Source organism: Protopterus annectens, chromosome 1.part0 (genome assembly GCF_019279795.1).
Source record: "Protopterus annectens isolate FY-2018-M chromosome 1.part0, PAN1.0, whole genome shotgun sequence".
NCBI classification, from domain to species: Eukaryota; Metazoa; Chordata; order Ceratodontiformes; family Protopteridae; genus Protopterus; species Protopterus annectens.
In genome coordinates this window covers 18,750,810-18,777,279 of record NC_056725.1, presented here as the reverse complement: position 1 = coordinate 18,777,279, position 26,470 = coordinate 18,750,810, and the positions used below count along the sequence as shown (strand labels likewise).

Below are 26,470 nucleotides of genomic sequence, written 5' to 3'. Positions count from 1 at the left end.
TAGCTTGTAAAAAGGAAATAAATTTCCCCAGCATAAACTTTACGATTAGAAGTTTTGGATATTCGAGTTGTTATACAAGAGGTGTGGTGTATTTAGTCTACTGTCAATCATGCTGGTGATATTATATAGGTAAGACTGAAAGGCAATTGAGAACCCGTATATACGAGCATATTAGGGACATTAACAAAAGGAATGAGAATAATGCACTTTGTAGACATTCAGCCATTTTCAAAAACATGAATATAAAATTTGGGGTATTAGAGGAAGTAAAAATTAAAGAAAGGAGAGGTGATTGGGAAACATTCCTGGAGTATCATGAGATGATTTGGCAGATGAGATTAGATTCTTGCGTACATCCAGGAATGAATGACCATATCTCCATTAAACCTGCTTTGAAGTTACTGTCATTAAATATAAAAAAGAAAACATAAAAAGAAAATAAAAAACCTATAGTGCTTTACATTATATACAACAAAATAGGACCATATAATAAGGCATATAGGTGGGCAATGACATATGTACATTTTAACATTGGTTTATAGTAGATATAATATTATACTTTGCTATGAATTTAGCGTAAAAAGAAGTAGAAGGAACTTCCAAATAACCTCTATACAAGTCTTTGATAAGTCCATTGGATATTTTTTTAATAATTAGAACATTAGTTTTATTTTATATTATTGATGCACTGGTTTTATTATGACAAAACAATTATATATTTTTTGAACAAATATATACAACATCCTACACCATCCAACAGTTAATATTTTAATAATAGTAATATTATAGGAAATATGATAATGTCATATAAAATTTCTATGGAGATTTTACAATACGATGTGTATTTTTCAATGTTATTTACATCATATGTATAAGCCTTCATCTGCCTTCCTGATTTTTGTTAAAAAGTTTTTTGTTAAAAAGTTTTTTATATAATAGACACATCAGTTATAATAGTTGTTCCTTGATTTTAAGTATTTTTGAACCTACAATAGGTAAATATTAAATACTTAATGTCATCAATAATTTGAAGTATATGTGTATATTAGAAGCATATTTTATTTATATATTTTATACCTACATATTTTATGTGAAGTATTAATTTATTTATATATGATTCTATTTTAAACAATTTTAATAGATTTTACATACAAAGGGTTAACCAGAATTGGTTTTAATTCATTGTTATGGCAAATAATTAGCTAATGATTGTTTAATTAAGTGAGTATATAAACAGGAAAATGTTATTACATGTGATTCTGATGAAGTCTCACGATAGGAGACGAAAGCGCGCTCAATCTGTTTGTATGTGGTCAATAAAGTAATTTAATTTTATCGTTTAGTTCGCTCAGTTCGTTCAAGCATTTTATTGTTGACGGAGGACAGCTTCATTGTACCGAGCAGTAGAGGAATTTTGTATATGGAGAATAGTTATTTTTCACAAACAATCTGGTTCCCCACATTTTAATAGCATTCCCTACTGCCAAAGTTTTATCAGAGGCAGCTGTTTCTGCTCGTATGATTTTCATTAGCAAGGTAGATCATGGCTGCTTTTTGATGACCAGTATTGGACATGATCTGTCGTCTCTGTTGACAAATTCTGCTGTGGAGCAACAGTCCAGTTGCTTATTTGTACTTTCATAAAATTAATGTAATCTATCACTTCCAGTTTCTCCAGTATAGCAAAAATCCTGTGGTCATCTCTGTGTGCTGTTTTTTTTTTTCTAACTCTACCATTTTTTGAAGCAACTCTTGAAAAACCTCACGTTCAACCAGTCTTTCCTTCATGTCAGTCAGTTTCTGCAGTTTTTATGAGCCGATTTGTATAGTTACTTAATGCTGTTCTAATTTATTTCCAGATTTTTGTCATTTAACTTTATATAATCCTCCAGTATCTCACTTAGATTGATTTATTTTTTCATCTAAATTATTCAAAGCAGTCTCCTGTATTAAAGCTGAAACTTGGACTGTTTTCTTCTTTTTGCTGGACAGTTGCAAGGTTCTTCTCAACCAGAACTTTTTCTTCTTGTTAGGTTAAGTTTAGCTTGCACTTTCTCTGACTTTCTTCTTTGCTGGCATAGAGGCAATGTAATTATTTGTCAGTAACCACATTTTACCTACACTGGTAAATGTTACTGTCATTTTTTAAAACAATTGCTCAATTTTCACTGTAGGAGCGCTCCAGTAAACATGGCACTCTGTCAGTAGACATTTTAGCTGTCCGCAGGGTTAAAAAGCTGTCGGTGCAAAAGATCATTTTAGAGATGGATTAAGGGGTCATCGTGAACACTAAGGACAGGGGAAGGAGATGACAAAGCAGCATATTGTAGTGAATTATTTGCTTCCTGGAGCCCAGAAAGTACTTTTCATGGAGAGAGATAGACTCATGAATTGAGTATCAGAATGGATGGTGGAGAGTTAAGTCATAGAGCCATTCATGAGGTCATGTGACAGGTGGATAAAGATGGGGAGAGGAAAGAATGAAGTGGAGGTAGAATGTTAAATGCACTTAAAAGGGCAAACTAGACAACCTTATTTGTCTCTCTCTCTAGTCAGGCAAAAGTATTGTCTGTAATCTGTTTTTGTAGTGGTTTAGGTTCATAGGTGTGTACTAGGCTAATGGCTCTGGAGCCTTTACAAGCCTAGCCCAAAAAAAAATTGCCCAGGCACAGTGCCATCTGATGTTAGTTCACAGTGCCCATATCCAGTAGGGCAACTGGAATGATCCCTGGAGTGAACTTTGTTACCCATCCAGTCATCAAGGTTTCTCTTGAAGAGGGCCACCGAGGTGCTCTGCTTGACATGAATGGGAAGCCTATTCCAGAGTATGGACAGTCTTTGAGAGATGAAACTGTCCCTCCAGCATGCTCTGTTAATTGTGGTAATGAGGTTGTGATCTCTAGAGCTTGTGGTGCGGGGGGATTGGGATTTCTTTAGGTGTAGTATTTCTAGTAGAGCTGGGTCGGACGTGGCTTTGTAAGTCAAGCAGAGATCACTTTTAAGTAGACGATAAGAGACTGAGAACAGCTGATGTTTCTTGAGTCTGTCCATGTAGGACATGTGTTTAAGGCCTAGGATTCTTTTTGTGAGGTACATTTGTGGCCTCTCCAGCTGTTGTAGGTATCTGGTCAGGTACATGCCAAACAGGGCATTATATTCGATGAGTGGTCTAATGAGGGATGAGTAGAGAGGGATGATGACCTTTTTCTTTATGGATGCAAAACCTTTGGTTATAAGATGTGCCATGTAGAAGGACTTTCTGACCACAGTGGCAATGTGGTGGTCAACAGTGAGGTGGCTGTCGACCTGGGTGCCCAGATCTCTTATGGCCCCTTCAGTGTTCAGTGGGCTCCCATCAGTGTGATAATTTATGGGAAGTGAGTTTTTTCCAAATGGGATGATAACGATTTTTTAGTGTTAAGCTTCAGGCCATGGTTCCGACACCAGTCATTGGTCTCAGAGAGGCCCTTTTGTAGAATGTCTGCATCACTTGGAGCTTTGATAATGACTCCTAGCTTGCAGTCATCAGCGAACTTGGTCAGCCAGTGTCGTCCTGTGTTGGCCAGGACTTCTGAGAAGTAGATGTCAAACAGGAGAGGGCCCAGGACCGAGCCTTGTGGGACTTCACTCATGACTGATCGACAGTCTGACTTGGAATCCGCAACTTTCACTCTGTGGGTCCTGTCTGTGAGCTAGTTTGAAACCCACCTAGTGATGTAAGGATTGATGCCTAATTTGGTGTTTATCAATGGTACCTGAGTGGGGAATGGTATCAAAGGCCTTGGCCAGGTCAAGGTAGGCTGTATGCACTGTGTTACTCTCATCTGCAGCCTTGGTGATGGCCTCAAAGAAGTCAACCAGGTTCAGGAGGCAGAAGCTCCCCTTGACAAACCCAAACTGTTTGGAGTCAAGAGTCTGGAGATTACCTATATCTTTGTTAAACAAGTCCATGATGATGCTCTCCATTGCTTTGCATACCAGACTCATCAGGCTGATGGGGCGATAGTTCCCATGGTTTGTAGTTGCTCCACCTTTATGGAGCGAGATGACTGTAGCAGTGCGCCATTCGTTAGGGACATAGCCTGAGGTAAGGCTGTGATTGAACAGGGCACACAGATGTGGTGCCAGTTCATTTTGTAGCTCCTGTAGGATGCAGCCAGGGATATTATCAGGTCCCATGGACGCTGTATTCTTGGCTTTGGACAATTCAGATTTTACCTGTGCCGCAGAAATGGTGGGTACCAGGCTTTCTTCTGATATTGTGATAGGGCCCTGGGGGGGGGGGGGTTAAAGTTGGCACTGAATCTGTCGGCCAGTATGTTGGCTATATCTGTTGGCTCAGTATAGGAGGTACCATTGTGCAGTAAGTCATAGCAACTCTGTGTATTGCCTTTGAGGTTTTTGATATAGCGAGAAGGATAGAAGCATTTGTGGTTGTTTTTGGTGTCAGCAGCAATTCTGCCTTCATAGCTGGCTTTAGAGGATTTAATAAGGGATCTCGGCTTTTTGTTGAGACTGATAAGGGAGGTTTCCAGTCTTGTGACTTCATTTTTTTCTGCAACAGTTTCTTCCTTCTGTTGTAGAGTTTATTGATGGCTGGGGACCACCAAATTGGCTTCCTTTTTTTTTTAGAGGAGAGCGTCTTAGTTCTATTTAATATGACAAGGTCCATGCATTTGTGTACATGCTCGTACATTGCATTGGTTTATGATTCAGCAGTCATGCAGCTATTTTCCATTGGCATGGGTGCCGAGAAGTTAACCACCTCTGTTTTTAGGAGCCCAAAGTCGGCATTGGAGAAGCTTTTCTAGGTGGCCACCTTTGCGGGGAGTGTAGGTAAGATGGAGATTTCCATGGTGAGCAGTTTGTGGTCAGATTTAACCAGGGAGGAATTGACTCTAGGTGTGGAGCAATGGTCTCCCATGTTGGTGATAACCAGGTCGAGGATGTTGCTTCTTCTAGTGGGAGTCAGAATGAGCTGGTCCAGGGCATTGGAACTGATAAATTCCAGAAAGCGTTGGGCCTGTACAATAGTTTTCCCAGTTGATGGAAGGGTAGTTGAAGTCACCCAGTATGAGAGTATTGAGTTGAACCTTGATAGATTCCAGGGTGCTTAGTAAGTTGGAGTGAGAATCTGGGGACATGTTTGGGGTTCTGTAGCAGGCTATGACTTGTATCGCCATCTTACCCAGCGTTAGTTGTACCTGAAGTATCTTGAATGCATTATGCTGGGCTACCAGCGTAGAGGTATGGGCATCCTTTAAGAATATGGAGACACCACCGCCTTTGGAACATTCGGCCGTATTCCGAGGCCGAAAGGTATGGAATGAGTTGCAGCCTGGGAGGGCAGGGGTGCTTTATGCCTCTTTAAACCAGGTCTCTGTTACAGCAGAGATGTCGACATTCTCCATTTTGAGGAGAGCTTCGAGCAAGTGCATCTTGAGATTTAGACTTCTAGCAGTGAGCAGCATGACCCTCAGATTGCATTTGTTTGTAGCTGTTATGGAGGAAAAGGCACGATAGGGGTGGCAAGAGCCTTACCCAGAATCCCAGAGGTGACAGATGCAGGCCATCTCTGACAAAGCATCGAGGTCTGTCGATCATGTAGTCCCAGGCAGATCAGATACTGGGTACCCTTAGAATGACACCAGAAACTTAGCCAGTTGTTGAAGTCATTCATTTTTCTGCTCGTACTGTGGTATCATTCTGGGTGATGGTAGAATACTGCTTAGGGCTAGGGTCATACCTGCCTGGACCACATAATCCCAGAGTTCCATCACATCTCTTTTCATGTAGTCCAGGGAGTTGCATCTCAGGTCATTCACACCTTCATGGACAATGACTGAGCCATATTTGTACTTGTTGTGGAGTGACCTGAGTGCATGTGCTATGTGGTGGATCCTGGCACCTGATAGACAACTCATTGTCACCTTCTCCTTGTTCAGCCTAATGAGTGGGACATCAGTGTGCCTCACAATTGAATCTTCTATGATTAGTACATTGGGCAACATGATTTGCCTTAAGGGCTTGGGTTGAGCGGCACACTGTGGTGGTGAGCTGTGTGTTCTGGGGTTAGTGTTTTGTTGTGGTGGTAGAGTGCTTTTCTGTCCTGGGGGTCTCTGTTGTTTGAGTAAATTTTTACTGAGAACCACCACAAAGGTGGGTGTATGGTTTCTGTTTCTATGTGTAGGTTGTGATGGTTGGTGTTTTGGATGGCTGTGTGTTCTATGTGGTGAGTTGCAGCTGTTGATCTTCTCATCTTGACCAGTTAGTCCAGTCTTGGGTGGAGCATGCACTGCTTCCAGTTTGGTGATATAAGTGCATCTCTCACAGGTATGAGTGTTGGGAGGTAAGAGGAGAGGGTTATCTGTGTACATTAGACAGTTGCTGCACTGTCTCAGAATGCCCAAGTGCACCAGGTTAGCAGGAGAAAGCACAGGAAACTGCCCTACAATCATACCAGGAGGGCTGGTCATAACTAATAAGTACTGGTGCTGTTACTGCGTAGGAACAGCTAGTGCTGATAGCACCTAAGTGTGCTACAATAAATGCTACAAAAGCCTGTTAAAGTGCTAGCCGATTACGCTAACTGAAGTGCAGAAGTAAAAGAAGAAGCACATTCTAAGGGGAAAATTGAAGAGCAGACTTTCTGGCACCGGTAATAGTTTACCTCAGCTGAGTGCTACTGCACACTGTGCAAACGTGGGTTTTTAAACCAGGAAGTTGAAAGGGATGGAAAAAATGCCCAAACGTCCAATAAACTACAATTTCTGGACCAGAAACCACTCCTGTTATGGTAGATAGGCTACCTAGTGCTTACCACTCCAACTGATAAGCTAGTAAACTAGAAGACTTCCCTCCAAAACAGAAAGGTCTAGGGGGAAAGCAAATCTGTATCGGGACTACACTAGTGACAGGAAAGGCAGGAAAAAAGCTTAGAAGGTTTTTTTTAATGCAGAAAAAGCAGTTTCTCTAAATAGGCCAGTACAAGATATTTTGGCTGCTGGAGAAAGAGAGACAACATAAGTTGTTATTTTTTTCTTACTTCTGCAGCAGTGCATTTTTGCCATTTTGAAGCTGTTTGCTTCAGAAGAACTCGGATCACTGTAGGGTTGAACTAATCAGGAATTTGATATTATCCTTCTCTTTACAAAGGAAATACTTCCAGATCGTCAGTGATGGACTAGTTGTTTTACTCTAAGTTCAGGGAAGCATTCAGAGTATTATTACAGATGGCTTAGATTACGGTAAGGATTTAATTTTGAGTCTCTTCCTTTAATGGGTGCTTGAGGTCAGCCACTACTCACCTTGTATAGTTATCAACATGGGCAATGTTGATAACTTTGAAGCTTTCTTAAATTCAGCTACAGTTGGTTGTTTCTGGTAGTACTTTAGTCTTGCGGTATCTGAATATAGACGGGCACACTTTCTTCAGCTCTGCATCCTGGCTTTAAAGATCTGAGGGTAATCACTACAAAGAAATATAGTTCTGTTTGCAGTTCACCTTCTGTGCAACTGAAGTGAAAGCATGGATGTTTGAACAGGTGAATAACAATAGCATGCAAACAGAAACTGAACTCAAAGGTGCTATTACCCATACTTCCGAAGTGGGGAATTCCGTGGGCAGACCTCTTTGATCTGAAAAACGCACTCAATAAGAAGGATTTGGACTGGATTTCCAGAGGAAGCAGCTTGGAGGATAGATGCCTACCTGACTGCTTAGGATCAATGGCTGCTTTTATTCTTTACCTCTGCTGCAAATCTTGGAGTTTCAAGCATGGACAAATTGGTAGAAAAGAGATTCATTCCCATAATTTACAACTGACAGAAGAGCCCTTGTGTGTCATGGCTGTCTGTGTGGCACCTCTGCAGTTTGAGTATGAGGGTCAAAAAACCTCATCTTACAGGAGGGGGAACCTACTATTATGTAAATATAGTAGCTCTTTATTGTGTCAAACACTTGTAGCACGTAGCTGTAATAGTGCTTTACTATAGTCCCACTGTTAACAAAACTAAGTCTTCAGATTATGTGAAGAACTATTAATATTTTCTAAACCATAGGTGAGAGCTATGCAGAAATACAAAGCAACCATGATCACTGTTGCTTAAATGAGTGCCAGTACTACTTGCAGGGACTAATTGGTAGCTGTTCTGCAGTGCTGACCGCACCCCATGCACTTTGCAGTCAGGACGGCTGCTGTCATTGCTGTGACTTTGGGAAGGTTTATGTACATCACAAAGGCTTCCAAAGTATCAGAAAGTGCTGCCTGATCTAATGAAAGTGTCCTTTACCCAAGCCTTACCACCTTGAGTCTAACAACCTGAATGAGTAACCCCCCCCCTCCCCCCTTAAATAGCATGTGCTGCTTGTCTACAAGTCTGTTACAGTTGATGGGAGTCCAGGAAATCTGCTAATAGGAAATTTTATCTAAATAAGTGGTAGTGTTCAACTTTTCTTTATGGACATAAGAACATATCCTGCCTTTGCTGACCTTAACTTTCATCTAGGAATACTCTGCATTATTTGCCATAATAAGCATACTTGTCCACAGTGGTTTATTTGACAGCTTTGTTGGCCTTGTTTACACTGGTGTGCTACCATTATTTTTTGATGCATGCAAACGGTTCTTTCTACATTTAAAACCATAAAAGAGAAATGCTGCAGTTTCTTCAGGTTTGAATATTTTATTGGGGAAACGGACCCTGCATTTTATTCTGTCTGATCAGTCTGTTGTTGTTAAGCATCTGTCCTGGAAAACCATATATTTTGTAGATACCTCTGCACAGGGCATTTTATATTTGTGAGGCTCATCATGGCAAAGGGTATTAGTGTTTGTAAGATGTATAAGCTAGAGTATGAATCCAAAAGCAGGATATCTGTAGGATTCTCCTCAGAGGTTTGCATATATATCTTTCTACTTTCCAGAGATTCAAGACATGATATTGTTACGTACTCTACACATACATTTCACAGTAAAAGCTGATATTTCATCTTAAAGTAAAATAATACAGTTAAGCGAGTACTTGCCTTATCAGTGTTTCTGTGATAGGGAACTATATTAGCATTTAGGCTACCTACTGTCCAACTCCAGTACAACTGTAAACTGTACTGCATAGCTGGGAATTTATTTTTTATGACAAGTCATTGGCTGTTCTTATGTGTGTGCTAATGTTAATATCAAGTGCTAAAATCTGCACACCAGTGTGAGACTTAAGTCCAAGAATATATATGAATATCTGGAAAGGAAGCGCTCCTTCATGAAAGAACTGGAGGTGACTCAAGTAAGTGCAGATTTAAGGATGCTGGCGTAATACTGATGTCACTGTCCTGCAGTGCAAGCTCTAGGTAGGCTTGATCATAACTGCGTGTACTTCTAGGTAGTTTCATTCTGATGATGGTAATCAAGATAAGTTAGGCACTCGTGTTTCTGACTAAATGCTGATAAACTTCTCCATACCTCTCAAGTGTCCAGATTTTTACACTGCCCAGATTTATGCCTCATTATTTTTGGTCAATTTCTCATAAAATGTGTTTTTTTCTGGCAAGTCAGTGAGGAATAACTTCATTAAATAATGATGCATATTTGAGATTCAGACTTCATATCCTTCAGAAAAATGCATGGTAAATCAAAACCTTTTATCCTAGCAACTTTCTTAGTTTAAAAGAGCAGCATTTAAAATGTGCCCCTATTTTTGGGCTTTTGCCCCCCCCAAAATTATTTTTGGCTTTGTCCAGATTTCTTGTGCTAAGAGGTTGAGAGGTATGAACTTCTCTTAAGTGCCTACTTTTAAAGTGAATATTTGCTTAGCTCTACTTCCTTCATAGACAACTAATCAGACTGGAAATCCTACCTTTCAGAATAAGAGACAGTGATGCAGCTATATTAAAAGAGGAGTATCGACGCTTGGTGGAAGGGTTGAAGGAAGCTAACATCGCCAGGGAGACAGATGTTTATCTGGCCAATCCTGTTTTGCCTGATGAGATTCTACAAGGTAAGAGTATTTGTGATTTTTTTTTTGTAATATGTATCACAAACAGATCAGTTCTGATGCTATCATGTAAACAAAATAAAAGCTAACAGATATTGTCATGTCACTGAATTAGAAACAGAGCAACATTTATTAATATACATGGATATGTGGAAGAAAGAGGACGAGTTTGTTTCCTAGTCATGCTGTATGTCTTATTTCTGTTGTTTGAAGTACCATAATTGTAAATGTAACATCTGGCAGAAAACACTTGAAGCAGATGGAATGCAGGACTTCCTAATAAAGGGGATTAGACAGGAACACAAAACTGGATGTGTGTTGCATTTTGTGTCTAGTTTCACATGTGTGAAATCCATAGCTGAATGAATGTACATTGATATAGCTATGTACTTTTGTGTGAAGCATTGAACCCTTAAGTTTATATTTGTTCACAACATGTTTGACTGACCGTTTTATAATTAAAAGTTATATTTTTAAGTATGAAGAAGGTGCATTTTAATTTTGTTGTAAATTGCAACAGCAGGTAATGTAACTGAATTTTCCTTGATTTTAAGTACAATGACATGTGACTGAAGAATATTTTAAGAAAGTGTTCCATAGCATTGTTAGAAGATGTCTGCTCTGATGAGAAATGTATTAAAAGTACTTCTAAAATCCACATTTGCCTGGACATAACTTAGGTTGCTGTTGAGTCCTTGAGGGCTGCTGAGTATTGCAAATGTGAACCTGTCTTGTTTTATCTTTGTCCAGTATAGAGTTAAGAAAGTTACAAAATAGTGGTAATAACTAGTTAAAAAGCATTTCTTTATCAACATACTATCTCAGGTTTATGATTAAGAGTAGAAAGCCCACGAGTTCCCAGATGGCTGTACACTGATCAAGGCAAGTAATGAGTGAGAAAGAGCACATCCCTGCCCATTTCCTCTATTCAAACACAGCTTGTCAGAAAGGAACCCTTCCAGTGTGATTCATGGCTGTGACCCTTCATTTATCTTCCTAATTTTCCCCATTATTCTTTCAGAAAATGCATACACTACCATTACACTAATAAAATCCCAAGTAACTGTGTCAAATGCCTCCTTTACATCAAGACCCACCAACAATGAGGGTCTCCTTGCACTGTGCTTCCTGTTTAATCTTCAGTGTTCTGTTAGTGTTGTCAAATGTTTGCCTCCTGACACAAAATTGCATTGATCTATGTCTGACCATTTTGGCAACATTTTAGCTATTTTCTTAACTAGTACTGACATAAATGCTTGATAATCATGGTTCAGAATTGAAAATGGTCTGTATGAAGTTGGACCTAGTGTCTTTGCTCTCTTTGAGCTGTACAGACACCACAGCTTTCTTATAGGTTCATAGGTAAGTACTAGATCAGCTGCCCTTACAGGCTGTTTTATGCCAAGTAAATTTTCCTTCAAGGGTGAGAATCAAACTCTGTACCTTATGTTTGTGAGGTAATAGGCATTAACAACTATGCTAACCCCCTTGAATTTTCTCTAATTTAGATTTGAACCTAACTTTGTGCTTTTTCTCTAAACTCACTGCAGTTATACCTTGTGCCATAAAGGTAACATACAAACTCCATGCAGTCAATGCCCAGGGATCAGGATTAAACTTTGTACCTTGTACATGGGAGACAAAGACCTTAACCATTATGCAAAGATGCTGGTATTGCTAAACAAAACCTTTCCCCTTTATCACTTTTCTCTCTCAGTACTTCCACAGGAATGCCATATCTGTTCCTCAGGACTTCCCTGTTGATTGATTATACATCACCATTTTTATTTCATCTTTTCCCATCTTAGCTATTCATTGAGTGTCATCTTCCTCTTGGCTTTGCACATTTAAGTCTTCCATAAATATTTCCATTTGTATCTTTTTTTGTTCCTCCATTCCTGTGTTCTATATAGATTTTTATAGAATTTGTGAAATATCTCTCTACCTCTGTAGGGCCTCTGGTCATTTTTTCGTAATAGGATCCCTAAGTCTGGTAACACCCCTTTCTATTTTCTGTTGCACAAGTCATTAAGCTAATAGTATTTGTGGTGCGGGGTTATCAAAACATACTTGTTTAACAACCACCTTTCTTATTTTCTCTTTAGCATCAATAATTGCTCCCCTTCGTATTCTGCAAGATTCTCCTTCATCTGCAATATTAACCTTTGATAATCCCACTAAGTATTTCCTATTATTACCTTTCCCATATCTGTTTCTCTCATTTCTACCAAATTTTTAAGTTACATTTTCATTTTATCCCTCTCCTCCACTATCCCTTCCAAAAAATTGTGATAAGCTTATTGTGTACACTGAAGTAGAAATGGATTTTAGGCTGTGCGTTAAGATCGCAGTAATGTAGTCTGTTGATGAGCTTTCTTACAGCTTTTTTTTTGTTTCTAGAATACTCTTGTCTCCTGACATAATTCTCTATTATCTTGTTCCAGAAGCCATTCCAGGGAACATTCGGACAGCAGAGCATTTTGTGGGATTTTTGAAGAGATTATTAGAGTATCTCAAATCTCGCCTGCGAGTTCAGCACGTTATCCAAGAGAGCCCACCTTCCTTCCTTAAGGACATCTTTGAAAAAGTGTGCATTGAAAGGAAACCCCTTCGGTAATCACATATAGTCAATTTTATATTTATTTATTTATTTATTTATTTTTAGCAGATATGTTACTAATGAAATTGAAATGAATTCAAATGGTGTTTTCACTACTTGCATACACATTTGGCTATATTTTATAAAAAAATATGATTATTGTGAACCACAGACAATTTTCTCTCTGTGTTTCCCTTTTGTTACTACTCTGGTAGGAAGGAGGATGTTGAAACAGATGTTTTCTTCAGAAGACTTGTCATCAGAGAAATTTGTAACTGTTCCCTTTAATTAAACTGTGTAAGATTCAGCATGAGAAAGCCTTTTCTGTCAAACCTCCAAAGCAGCTGCTTCTGCAGTTGTGAATAATGCTTCCTGAAAATTGATAGAAAACATTTGGACGTCATAGACTGAGCTGTGACTATTTTGTTCTGTTTCACCTATCTCCAATCAACACTTGTAAAGAAAAATAAATATTTCCGTTTTAGTTGTGTTGACTGCATCCTACAGATGTATGCTTCCAAACTTAAACTTTTAAACTGTGTTGTTCTGTGTCCCGAAGAGTAGTGCATATGAAATTACAGTAACAAAGCAATGGCTGGTGACTGTGATGGAGATGCACAGGATTCATGGCAGTCTGAGTTTTAAGAGTGCCCTATTGAGTTTTGAATTATATGTAGTCATTATTTTTGCAGAATTTCCATTGAAAACTTTACTGCAATTGCACTTTAGTCCTGAGCTGATGTGGAAGGTGGATTTTGTCTGTCTTAATTTTTCTTTTTTGATGATGCTATGTTCTTGCAGTGTTTCTCACAGTCGTAGTAGCACTAGTGGTAGAGGACACTTTGGTTTACAGGAGGTTACTACGCTAATGGCCTTAGACAGCCTTAGAGCCTTTTTAAGCCTAGATATTCATGCCCCAATTTTCCCAATTATCAATCCCCAAGGATTAGAAAGGCTTTTGTATATACCTGTGCCTTTAGGGCATCTACAAGCTGTACCTGTCCATAAGGGACACAAGCAACAAGCCAAGGGTGAATTTGCAATTTCCCATTCATTGCTCCCAATTATATTTGAATCTGTTCAGGAAAGAACTCTGCTTCACATGACTGAGGTGTCTCTTCCAGAAAAGAGGTAATTTTTGAGATGCATACCTATCCCTTCAACATATTTTGTTTATTTCACAGATGAGGTTTAGATCCTTAGATCTGGTAATTAAAGTGCTGTTTGTATTGTGCATGTGTAGCAGATCCATCATAACTGGACTGGAGAATTTCTGGTAGGTTAGGCATAGATCGCCCATCAGTTTTCTGTAGGAGACAGAGTACAGGGCCAGGGCTTTAAGGTGGTCTACATGGGACATGTTATTTACACAATGTATTGTTTTAGTGAAGAACCTCTGGCCTTCCCAGCTGTTGCAAATGCCAGATCAGGTTGTTGGTCTTGTTAAGGCTGAGTATAGTGGGACTGTTGATCTTTTTAGATCTGGATTACATGCCCTTAATTATAAGTTGTGCCGTATAGAAGGATTTTCTCACCACCAGGGAAATGTGGTGATCAAAGGTCAGATTACTGTCAACCTGAGTTCTAAAATCTGTTACCACCGAGTCCAGTCTTAGGGGAGTGTTATTAATCTTGTAATTTACAAAGGTGGTCACCTTCCCAAAGGGTATAATTATTCACTTTTTACATTGATTTGTTGTCCATGGGTCTGGCACAGTTCTTTGTCTGTGCCAGACCCTCCTGGAGAATATCAGCATCTTTGGAGATTCAATGATTGCTCCCAGCATACAGTCTTCAGCAGATGTGGTCAGTCAAAGGCCCTCTACATTTGCATTTACTTCAGAAAAGTATATTCCAAACAGGAGAGGTCCCAGTACAGAGCCCTGCAGTACGCCACCAATAACATATTTCTAGGTGGAGGTGGATTCCCCACCCTAACTTCATGTGTTGTGTCTGTGAGCTATTTGGCTAGCTATTTTGTGACATTGATATTTTATTTATTTATTGTTTGTTAACCGGGCTAGTCAAGCTGGGCTTGTGGCCCCTTTTCAGTGGAGACCCAAGGAGAAAAGCTGCAGTACATAGTAAAACAACATTATGTAAACACACACTGGATGTCACAGAACATTACAAGTTGCAAAAGGTACAAAAAAAAAAACACTAAATGAAAACAAAGTACATGACCAACATCACAGTAGACAGAATAGGTTACATAGTAAAGATCAGTACAGAAGTATCTATTTTACACTAAAATATAAGTTACATTACATTTAGGAAGATGACATTATAAGGGTATGTGCAAGATAGGTCAGAGGCCAGCATTCATAAAATTTGTGGAAAGCATATAACATGAGATTTTTGTTAGCTTTGATGGGGAGTTTGTGGTGGGGGAGTTTTTTTGTTTGCATATCCTTTATGCCTAAGTTTGTAAATTTGTCAATAATACCCGAGTAAGGCATTGTGTCATATGCCTTTGCCAGGTCGAGGTAGGCAATATGCACCATTTTACCCTTGTTCGTAGCTCTAGTGACCTTCTTGAAGAAGTCCACCAGGTTTAGTAGGCATGGCCTGCCCTTGATGAAACCGAACTAGGATGAGTCCAGTGTTTGAAGATTTCCTCGGGTCCCCAATAATTCTTTGCATAGCCTTGCACAAAAGACTAGTCAAACTTATGGGTCTCTAGTTCCTTGGCTGTATTGATGGTCCCCCTTTGTGTAAAGGGATGACTATTGTAGTCCAGGCTGTCTGGAGGCTGTGGTTGAATAGAGATTCTAGTGGGCACGACAGGTTGTGTCTCAGGCTGTTTAGGAGGCATCCCAGGATATTATCAGGACCTATAAATGCAGTGTTTGTAGCTTTGGAGAGTGCCGTGTGGACCTTTTCTCTAGTGATAGTTGGGGGGAGAGGTGGTAGAAGGTGTTTCCTGGCTGGAGCAACTTGCAGTGATAGGGGTAAAACTGGAGCTATATTTATTGGCCATCAAGTTTGCTATATCCTTCGATTATGTATAGGGAGTTCCATCTGCTGTTAGTTCAGCATACTGTTTGGTGTTTGTAGATCAGAGTGTGTATGTTGACCCTAGTCTGCCACTGTAGAGCACATGCAGGAGCAGTGCCATTTTGTGTAGTCAGACAGAGTGAAAGCATGTGTGAATGGAGATGCACATTGTGAGTGCTTGAAGTAATAAGTCAGTTAGTTAGCTTAAGTAAATGTTCCGGTTACAACTCCTGATGTGTTTATGTATAATAAACGACTTGAACGTATACCCAGCCTCATTGTCTCATCTGAATGTATAAGACAAGCAACATGGTCTCAGAATGGGATCTGAAGTTGAAGTAACATACAAGCCATGAGGCACAATGTTAAAAGTGGAGAAATATACAGGAGCCAACTTGCAAACAGGTCAGCAATTATTTGCAGGTATGTAAACTCGTTTAAATGATTTTTCAGTCACTGAATGTGTGGCGAAGCATTCAAAATGTTTAAAACAAGTTACTGAGATAAACGAAATATCCAAACTTGTGGCTATTGATAAGTGTTCAAAATAATTACGGAAATGTTTAAAACAGTTTGGAAGTTGTTTAAAAGGCTAAAACGACTGAATGTCTTTGTAATGTACTATTTTTTTCACATTAACTAAATCTATCCAAAGTGGCCGGAGTATTTGCAGTGTTTGCAGTTTTAGAGAAGCCTTTTCAGAGAAGTTGTTGTGCAGTTGAGCATAATTGCAAGTAGCTGGTCTATGCTTAAATTTAAACATATTTTGTTGTTATGGCAGAGGGATTTTGGAGACCTGGTCTGCTGGTGTTTGATGATGTTGCTGAGAATTGGCGAATGTTTGAGCAAGAATATATTTTCATACAGGCTGCATTTTCTGATAAAGACGCATGTACAAAGGCATTCATACTTCTGAATTTAGCTGGCTCAGAAGCCATTGAGCGAGAATGTTCATTTGTGTATCCATCTGCCATGTATGCTGAAACGGAAGACCCTGAGTGCTTAAAACGGTAATTCAGGTAAATATGCAGCCCTTAAACAAATATTACAATGGAAAGGCACATAGTTTGCACAAGAAATCAAAAGTGTGGTGAAACTTTTACAGCATATATAACCAACTTGAGAAATAAAGCAAAAATGTGCAGATATGGTGATCTAAGAGATGTGATGATAAAAGACCGTCTTGTGTGTGGTGTTGATAATGAGGCAGTGAGAAAGATTTTGCTTCAAGATAGTGATTTAACTTTGAACAAAACTATAGAAGTTTGTCAAAAACATGAGCTTACAGAAAAGCACACAAATATGCTTACAAATGAGAAAAGCATGCTTGCAGTGTCTGCCATTGCAAATGTTGATAGTATGCAATGTGAGGTTAAAAAGAAAAAGAGATGTAAACTGAAGGGTGTGGCACAAACAGCAAAACCCATGGCACATGCAGTAAAACCTACAGCAAACCCTATTGTTAACTGCTGTAATTGTGGAGGTAGTCATGTACCTAAACGAGTAAAGTGCTTAGCTTTTGGTCAATAATATCACAAATGTAAAAAGTGGAATCATTTCAGATGGCTTTGCAAGTCTAAAGTGGCACAGTCTTTTATTAAAAGAGATCTTCCCAAGAAGTAAGTTGATCAGATAGAGAGCTGTGAACAAACTTTATGTTGATGGTGTCACTGTGATTGATGAAACTGTTAATACAGTAGGCTATCAGTTGTGTGGCAAAGCACAAAATACTTCGTACTGTACTGATTCATGGGAAACCTGTAGAGCTTAAAGTTGGTATTGGATCAAAGTGTAACATTGTAGAAATGTTTGCTAGAGTTAAAGCTGGCGAGAAACTTGATTCTTATTCAAAACTTGTTGCTTATGGTGGTGAAGAGATTCAAACCAAAGGCTCAGTAGTTCTTTAATGCTATTCTGCAGGAGACAGCTATGACTTGCAGTTTTATGTGGTCAGAAGTCATGTGCAGTCACTGTTAGGCCTCACAGATAGTTTGAGAATGAGACTGATTTCATTTAGGGTCCACCATATAAGCATGAGTAACAACAAAGATTTTACACAGAATATTTTTTTTGAATATGCTGATATTTTGTAAGAAGAGCTTGGTAAACTCCCAGTCATTTATTCCATGAAGTTAAACTGTGAAGTAAGCCAGTTGTCAAACCAGCATCAAGATTTCAGTAACAATGCTGAGTAAAGTAAAAGCAGAACTAGACAGAATGGTGCATTTGAGTGTGATTGCTCCAGTAGAAGAACCAACTGAATGGGTGTCCTCCATGGTTGTGGCTCATAAGAAAAGCTCAGATGATACTGGAATATATATTGATCCACAAGACTTAAACAAAGAACTTAAATGCCCTCATCATCTGATGCGTACAGTAGAAGTAGCAGCCGCTCTTATACCAAATGCCACTTTTTTTCTATCTTTACTTGTAAAAAGTTCATTTTGGCAAATTTCGCTGGATCACAAATCTTCATTATTAAGCACTTTCAGCGCACCATTTGGTAGATACAGATTTTTGAGAATGCCATTGGCGATAAATTCTGCCAGTGAAGTCTTTCAACATGCAGTGGAACAAATTTTGTCAGGTTATCCATGTGCTATTATAGTAGACAACATTATTGTAGGGGGCACTGGTGAAGTCGAGCATGATTGAAACCTCAGGAAAGACCTAGACCATGCATGTGAAGTGAAACTTAAACTGAATCCTCAGAAATGTAAATTCAGGCTGAAGGAAGTTACTTACATGGGTCATTTGTTTACCAGTCCTGGCTTGCATCCAGATCTGTCCAAGCAAACTGCAGTTCTTGAAATGCCAGTTCCAAACAATGTCACATCTTCACAAAGTTTTTTTTTGGTCTGGTCAACTATTTAGGAAAGTTCATCCCAGACTTGAGTGAGTTTTCAGCACTGTTACGTGAGTTAACATGGAAAAATGTTACCTGGTCCTGGTTGGAACAACACCAAAGAGCAATTGATATCCTGAAACAGAAAATTGCCAGTCAGCCAGATTGAGATATTATGATGTTCACAAACCAGCAACTCTTTCTTGTGGTGCTTCAAAATATGGTCTTGGCACAGTAATTCTTCAGGAGGGTGTACCAGTAGCCTTTGCATCCAGAACTTTAACCCAAACTGAGATGCAGTGTGCACAAAAAGGAAAAGTGCTTTTGAAGTTGTGTTTGCTTGTTCGAAGTTCGTGATTATATTATTAGAAGATCTATCCGAACAGAGACTGATCACCAACCTCTAGTAACTGTTTTGAAAAAGCCAGTACATATACAGCCCCAGTATGATTGCAACACATGATGTTAGAATTACAAAGTACAATTTCAATATTGTCTGCACAAAAGGCAAATATCTTTACCTTGCTGATGCTTTGTCTTGAGTGCCCAGAGGAACAACCAAGCAGCATGAAAATGAGAAAGCAGACTTTGAAGTCATAGAAGTCAGAAATTCTTTTCATCGTCACGTCTTAAAACATCATAAAATCACGTCATAAAAGTTGCACAGCTTCAAATCCAATTCTCCAGAAGTTAAGAAATGTTAGTCAAGGATGGCCAGCGAAATCTGATTCACTATGCAATATCGAAATGCTGAAATGTCGAATTTCAGTATTTCGAGACTGAATAGTCGAAAACCCATAATCACGAATACAACAACCTATCCTTCTCACAATCAGTCACCAACTGGTTTCAGAGTTACCTGTCTGACCCCCAACAATCCGTTGTATGGCAGAATGACACATCTCCCCAACTACCTGTCTCCATAGGGGTTCCCCAAGGATCCATCCTTGGACCCCTACTCTTCTCTGTTTTCACAAATAATCTAGCCTCTGCCACCACACATGGCACACTCATACAATACGCAGATGACTCGACCATCATCTGCTCAGCCCAGTCCCTACCCAAACTGCAAAAAGTCACACAGGAAGCCTTTTCCTCTGTTGAAACTTGGTTATCCGATGCCCAATTAATACTCAACCCAAACAAAACTAAACTACTAATCTTCCAACCCACCAAACATACTCAAAACAACTCTCACTTTAACATCACAGCAAAAGACAACACCACTATATACCCAACTGAACACACCAAATTGCTAGGAGTGGAAATAGACAATAAACTAAAATTTGACATTCACATATCCATGACCATAAAAAAAGTCCACAAAAAACTAGGAGCGTTATACAGAAATAAGCATCTTCTCACCAAAGCAGCAAAGATTTCAATAGCAAATTCCCACCTTATGTCCACCCTACTTTATGCCTCTCCAATATATACCAACCTAAGGCAATGCGATCTAAACAAGCTAGAGACCTGCTACAACAAAATTGCCAAATTCGCCACAGGGGCATCCTACCGTAGTCACCAATGTCTCTCACTTGCTGAACTGGGCTGGCTTGAACTCCCTCACCTCCTTCAATGGTATCAACTCTCACTCGCCCACAAGCTAGTAAACCATCCACTAAATGTCCCATCCGTCCAGAATCTACTCCAACCCTATCGCACCACCAGACCACTAAGATCCAGCAACAAAAATCACTTGTAGATCACTAAAGCCAATAACTCTGCTGGTGAAGCACTATTCTCTTGCACCATAGCCAAATTATGGAACTCCCTCCCACCCACAATTACCTCCATACCATCATGCACCCACTTCAAAACTTTACTAAAAGCGCAACTAAAAACATGCTGGCTATGCCCTTGCAACTCCCACTCTATCACCCACCCCATCCAACCACTACCTTTCTTTCCACTCCACTAACTACCTTGATTATAGCAAGCTCAGATGCTCATAAGCCTAGTACTTATACAGCAGGAACTTCTTATTTTAACATTTGTTAATGTCTGTTATGTACTTCACAGATAAAGATTCTAGTTGTCTACTGATGTACTATGTTCTTCTTCTGTTAATATGTTGTAAGTAATTGCTATGTAAATTGTTAATCACTACGTAATCCAATGTAACTACTGTCTGTTTATTTTAACTGTGGAGCTTTTCTCCCTGGGCCTCCGCTGAAAATGGACCTACGTCCAGTCGGACACTCCCGGTCAACAAATATAAATAAATAAAAATAAATAAATAAATTAATCACTACGTAAGCCAATGTAACTACTGTCTGTTTATTTTAACTGTGGAGCTTTTCTCCCCGGGCCTTCGCTGAAAATGGACCTATGTCCAGTCGGACACTCCCGGTCAACAAATATAAAATAACCGCGACCATTCACACACTAATCACTACGTAAGCCAATGTAACTACTGTCTGTTTGTTTTAATTGTGGAGCTTTTCTCCCCGGGCCTTCGCTGAAAATGGACCTATGTCCAGTCGGACACTCCCGGTCAACAAATATAAATAAATAAAATAACCGCGACCATTCACACACACATGCACCTACCTAACTAAACAAGCATAACAACACACACAAACACACCTAACCTACCTGTAAGCAGGGGAGCAAGCCCCCCTGCACCCCCACCCCCCCTACTTATATATTCTTACTCCAAGGTTGCACTAAACACACACATAAAAACACCACCGCACACACTCACACTAACATCCCTACCCAATATCCTCAAACACACAACACTTACCTGAAACCCCAGATAAATCCACAAAGCGCACCACACGTAACTAACGCGACACCATGATAGCGGCGGATTCGACACTTCTGCATTCGGCATAGTGTCGTTTCGAGTAACTGCACTTTCCACTATTCGGTCTCGACGTACTGAAATTTGACATTTCAGTACGTCGAGATTGTCTAGTGTATCAAAGCAAAACACCTTGTTTACCACTAGACGTGCAGCAGTATTTTCCTTCGACACGAGCGTATGATGGAAGATGGTATCATGAAAGGTCCAAAAATGATAATTCCAAAATCCTTACAACAAGAATATATCAATATCTTGCATTCTTCTCGTGCAGGAGCTGATTTAACCAAAATAAGGGCAAGTGGCATAGTATTTTGGCCTTCTATGTCAAAAGATACGGAGAAGGAAACCCTAGCTTGTTCAGTTTGCAACAGTACTAAACCACATCAACAAAAAGAACCACTTCAACTAAACCAGATTCCTGAATTACCATGGTCGACAGTTGCTACAGATAATTTCGAATGGAATTGTCAGCATTACTTGATATTAGTAGACTCTTATTCAAATTGTTTTAAAACTGACCTACTTCCTAACTTAACGTCCAGTACTATCATTACGAAATTGAAGATACATTTTTCTGCCCATGGTAGTTTATACAAAGTCATTTCTGACAATGGTGCACAGTTTACAAGTCAGCAGTTCAAAAGATTTGCTGAGACATGGGACTTTATTCATGTTACTAGTAGTCCTGAGTATCCACAGTCCAATGGCTTGTTTGAATGTGCAGTTCAGAGTATGAAACATTTGTTGGAGAAATCCAAGAGGGATTGTACCGATGTTTTTCTTAAAATACTTAATCTCAGAGACATTCCCCAAGATAAATTACTTGGTTCACCTGCTTAAAGTCCATACAAACCAGAAGAACTCTCCCAGTCAACAAACAGTTGATGTTCTGTCGTCCTATCTCGCTTTCATTCTTACATATGGGTTCAGAGCTGATACTCAACTCCAACTCGGCCTATTACAAAGCTCAAAGTCTTCTAGTTGGCTCGTGGCTAGGTAGGTATCCTGTAGTGCACCAGTGCAATCCCCATATCTCGTTTGCCACGTCTACGAATTCAGATGTGCTTCTTGCTTGGCCGTGGCTAAGTTTAAGATTTTTTTTTCTATTATTACTGTATTACCGTTTAACTTTACGATTTATATGGTTATAGATAGAGTTTATTAGAGTTAGAGTAGTTTCGGACAAGTTGAAGTGTTTTTCTTCACTTTAAATTACTTCATTGTTGAGAAATGGCTGGCCGTTGGCTTTGTTCTTGTTTGATATCCTGTGTGCCAGTCTCTTCTAATTAACAGCACACTTGCACTTCTTTTGCTATTGTTTGTGTGCAGTGTTTCTTAATATTTGAGAGTTTGCATTTTAAATACTTATTTAGATATTTAGCGATTTAGCTTGTGTGCAGGGTCCTTGGTAGTTCTTATCCTTTTTGCCTCTATGACTCTGTGTTTGAGCATAGATTTATTTTTTAGACAGTTTTGATATTCAATACTTTAATTTTGTGTGTGTGCAGTCTAGCTGATAGTTTTCTGACCTTCTAGTCTTATACGTTCTATCTAGGTCCGTTTAAGTTAGAGGACCTAGTTCTCTGTCTTTCTCTCTTCCCAGAGCTAGGCCCATTTGAGTTAGAGGACCTAGTCCTTGTTGTGCTTGTGTTTCTGCTTCACCAGTTATTATGTCTAAAGAGGCAAAAGGCCATAAACCTTTGGGTTTTAAAAAATGTGTAAAGTGCTCCCAGAATATGTCAGTTATAGATGGCCATAGTAATTGTGTTTATTGCCTTGGAGCCATTCATCTGCAGGAAACCTGTCTGTTTTGCCATTCCTTCAGCTCTAGAGTTCTTCAGGAGCGGAAGAACAAGCTAATTTTGAAAGGTCTCCTCAAGCCTTCCTTTAAGGAAGATTTGACCAGTTCTTCATCTTTCTCTAAATCTCATTCCTCCAAAAAAGAGAAAATGAAGCCTACCATGAGGCATTCCCTGGCGCCGTCCGGTGCTTTGGAACTGCCTCCTAAAATTCCTAAGCCGGATAGTTATGGCAAGAATCTAAGTGGCAATGCTCAGATCTGCTCTGAGCTACAACAGAATGGTATTAAATATACTGATCCCAAGGATATTGCCAATATCCTGGCAGATCAATTTAGTGCCAACTTCACCACCTAAAGGGCCCATCTCAATACCAAAAGATTGCCAAATTCCAGTAATCACGGCCACACAGGTAGAAACCGCACTCTCCAAAGCTAAGAATACAGCATCCATAGGACAAGATGACATCCCAGGCTGTGTACTACATGAACTACAAAATGAACTGGCACCTCACCTAAGTGTCATGTTTAATCATAGCCTCACCTCAGGCTTTGTGCCCATTGAATGGCGCACAGCTACAGTTATCTCACTCCACAAGGGGGGATCCACCTTGGATCCCAGAACTACCGTCCCATCAGTCTGACGAGTCTGATCTGCAAGGGCATGGAACGCATTATCATGGAACTGATAAACAAAGACATTGGCAACCTTCAAACACTGGAGCCCCACAAAGTTTGGGTTTGTGAAGGGCCGATCTTGTCTCATGAACCTGATTGACTTCTTCGAATCAGTCTCCAGAGCTGTGGACGAGGGTAATGTGGTCCACACAGCCTGCCTGGACCTCGCCAAGGCCTTTGACACCATCCCCCACTCTGGAGTCATAGATAAACTTACTAAGCTGGGCATAAATCCCTACGTCACTCTGGTTCCCAACTGGCTTACTAACAGAACCCAGACTGTAAAAGTAGCCGACACCAAATCTAGCTCTAGACAAGTGACAAGTGGAGTACCTCAGGGTTCAGCCCTGGGACCACTCTTGTTTGGCATCTACTTCTCTGAAGTACAGGCCAACACTAAGGGACTCTGGCTAAAAAAGTTTGCAGATGACTGCAAACTGGGACCCATTATTGAATCCCCAAATGATGTGGATATTCTACAAAAGGGCCTTACAGAAACAGATGCCTGGTGCCAGAGCCATGGGCTCAAGCTTAATGCCAAGAAATGTATAGTTATCCCCTTTGGAAAAAAACATGTACCCATGAATTACCACATATGCGGCAGTACACTAAACATCGAAAGTGTGATGAGAGACTTAGGGACACAGGTGGGACAGTGGTCTCACCTTTGATAACCACATCGCCACAACAGTCAGGAAATCCTTCTATGTGGCACACCTCATTACTAAGGGCTTTTCATCCAGAAAAAAGGAGGTCATTGTCCCACTGTACTCATCCCTCATTAGACCCATTATAGAGTATAATGTCCCGTTTGGTATGTACCTCACAAGATATCTGCAACAGCTGGAAAGGCCACAGAAATACCTCACTAAAAGAATCACAGGCCTAAAGCAGATGCCATATGCTGACCATCTAAAAAAAACTCCAGCTATACTCTGTGGCATATTGTCTACTCAGAGGCAATCTCTGCATAACATACAAGGCCATGTCAAACCCTGAGCTATTGGACATGCTCCACTTAAAGAAATCCCAATCCCTCAGAGTCACACGCTCCAGGGATCTAAACCTTGTCATCACAAGGAACAAAACATGCTGGAGGGATAGGTTTCTGACCCAGAGACTCCCCATACTGAGCGCCTCCTTGGCTATCTTCAGAAGGAACCTTGATGATTCCATGGGAGATAGGAAATTCACCCCGAGGATTATGTCAGTTGCCCTGCTAGACAGGGGTCCAGGGAAGTAAATATCGTGGATAGAAATATCCAGGGAATTGTTATGGCTAGGCATGTATAGGCCCTAGGGCCAATAGCCTAGTACCAACCTATGAACCTGTAAGACTTCTACCTTTTCGGCTCCACTGGTCTTGGAGCCGATCGAGGTTGTTGATACTGAGACTTCAGTTTTGGCCCCATGCATTTCAGAGCCGACTACTGAGAGACTACATCAGAGTCGGTCCAGAGATCCCTTTGCTGGTCTCCTCAACCTTAAGGTCACCAATCTTGCAGAGGTCCAGATCACCCACACAGTCTTCCAGATCTTCCAGGAGCCTATCTGAGGAAGATGTGAAGAAAGCAGGGCTTAGACTCCTGAAGTCATCTGCCTTGCCAAAAATGCCGTTGGCTGTGACCCAGTGGGTCTCGGAGCCACCTGAGTCCATTCCCCCGTTGTGGTTCCTCCTCCGAGCCATGCCGGGCTTTCGGAGCCAAAGTGTTCGGTGCCACTGGTAGTGGAACCCACGGTTCCAGCTCCCCTTGAAGCTGTTTCGGAGCTGAGCTCTGCTCCGACACCGTCGGTGCCATCCGTGGTGTCTAGGAGCCGAAGTTCACCGGTCGGCCTCGACAGGGACACTTGGGCCCGAACCTCTTCGGTTCCGAGTCTCCCTCTCGGTGCATCGGCTAGGGTGAGCTCTGATCCCACATCTATCTCGGAGCCGATGGCTTCCTCTGTCTCCTTGGAGCCGGAGAGGTCGGCTTTCAAGATGATGAGGAGTGTGCTATCCCGCTCATCAGCTCCACTCAAAGGTACCGACACTTTTCCCTCTCGGGCACCGACCTCAGTCTCAGCACCTACTCTTTTTTTCTTGACAGCAGAGACCCGCAGCTTCAGGAGCCCCCGGTTGGTGGCCCCCACTCTTCCGAGACCTCCCCAGAATATCCTTCTGAAGATCCCCCCTCGGAAGAGGACATGCAAGAGGAAGCATGTAGACTCCCAGGATGAGTCCCTTACCTCCGACACTGACCTTGAGGAATCAGAAGGGTCCCCCAAGTCTCATCCTCTGATGTCTTCTTTGTAGACATCTTGGAGAGCCTTAAGCAGAGGGGCGGCTGGCCCACTGTTAACCCTTCTGATGAGGAGTCGGTGTATCTGAAAGCTTTTGGGTCTCAAGCTTTCAGCTCTGCTTCTTGGGTGTCTACACCTTTTGATGAACTGTCCGACCTTGTTAGTCGGAAGGTGTGGGAAACTCCTGATGCCGTGGAACCAGTTCCCAGGAGACCCAATAAATTTTTGTCTGCTCCCAAAGAGAAGGAATTCTTATCCAAGGGTGTGACTGTAGATGCCATGGTGGTGGCGGCGCCACTAAGAAGGAACTAGCAGAGACTTCTTCATCTGTCAATCCGCCGAACAAGGAGTCTCAAATTATGGATAGATACAGGAAGCGTATCTTTTCGTCACCGGCATTCACACTCAGATCTCTGAACTGTCTAACACATTTTATGAGGCTTCAGAGAGATCTCCTTATGGAGTTGGGAG

General features: G+C 40.6%; 1 protein-coding gene across 1 annotated transcript in view; it reads left to right on the top strand.

The window, feature by feature from the left end:
- The window catches only part of ERCC2 (ERCC excision repair 2, TFIIH core complex helicase subunit), a 2,230,202-nt gene that overhangs the window by 1,298,406 nt on the left and 905,326 nt on the right, over positions 1–26,470 (top strand). The window contains exons 10-11 of the mRNA XM_044070725.1: positions 9,860–9,993; positions 12,435–12,603. Of these exons, the coding sequence (XP_043926660.1) occupies positions 9,860–9,993; positions 12,435–12,603 (303 nt within the window). The remainder of the gene's footprint in view (positions 1–9,859; positions 9,994–12,434; positions 12,604–26,470) is intronic.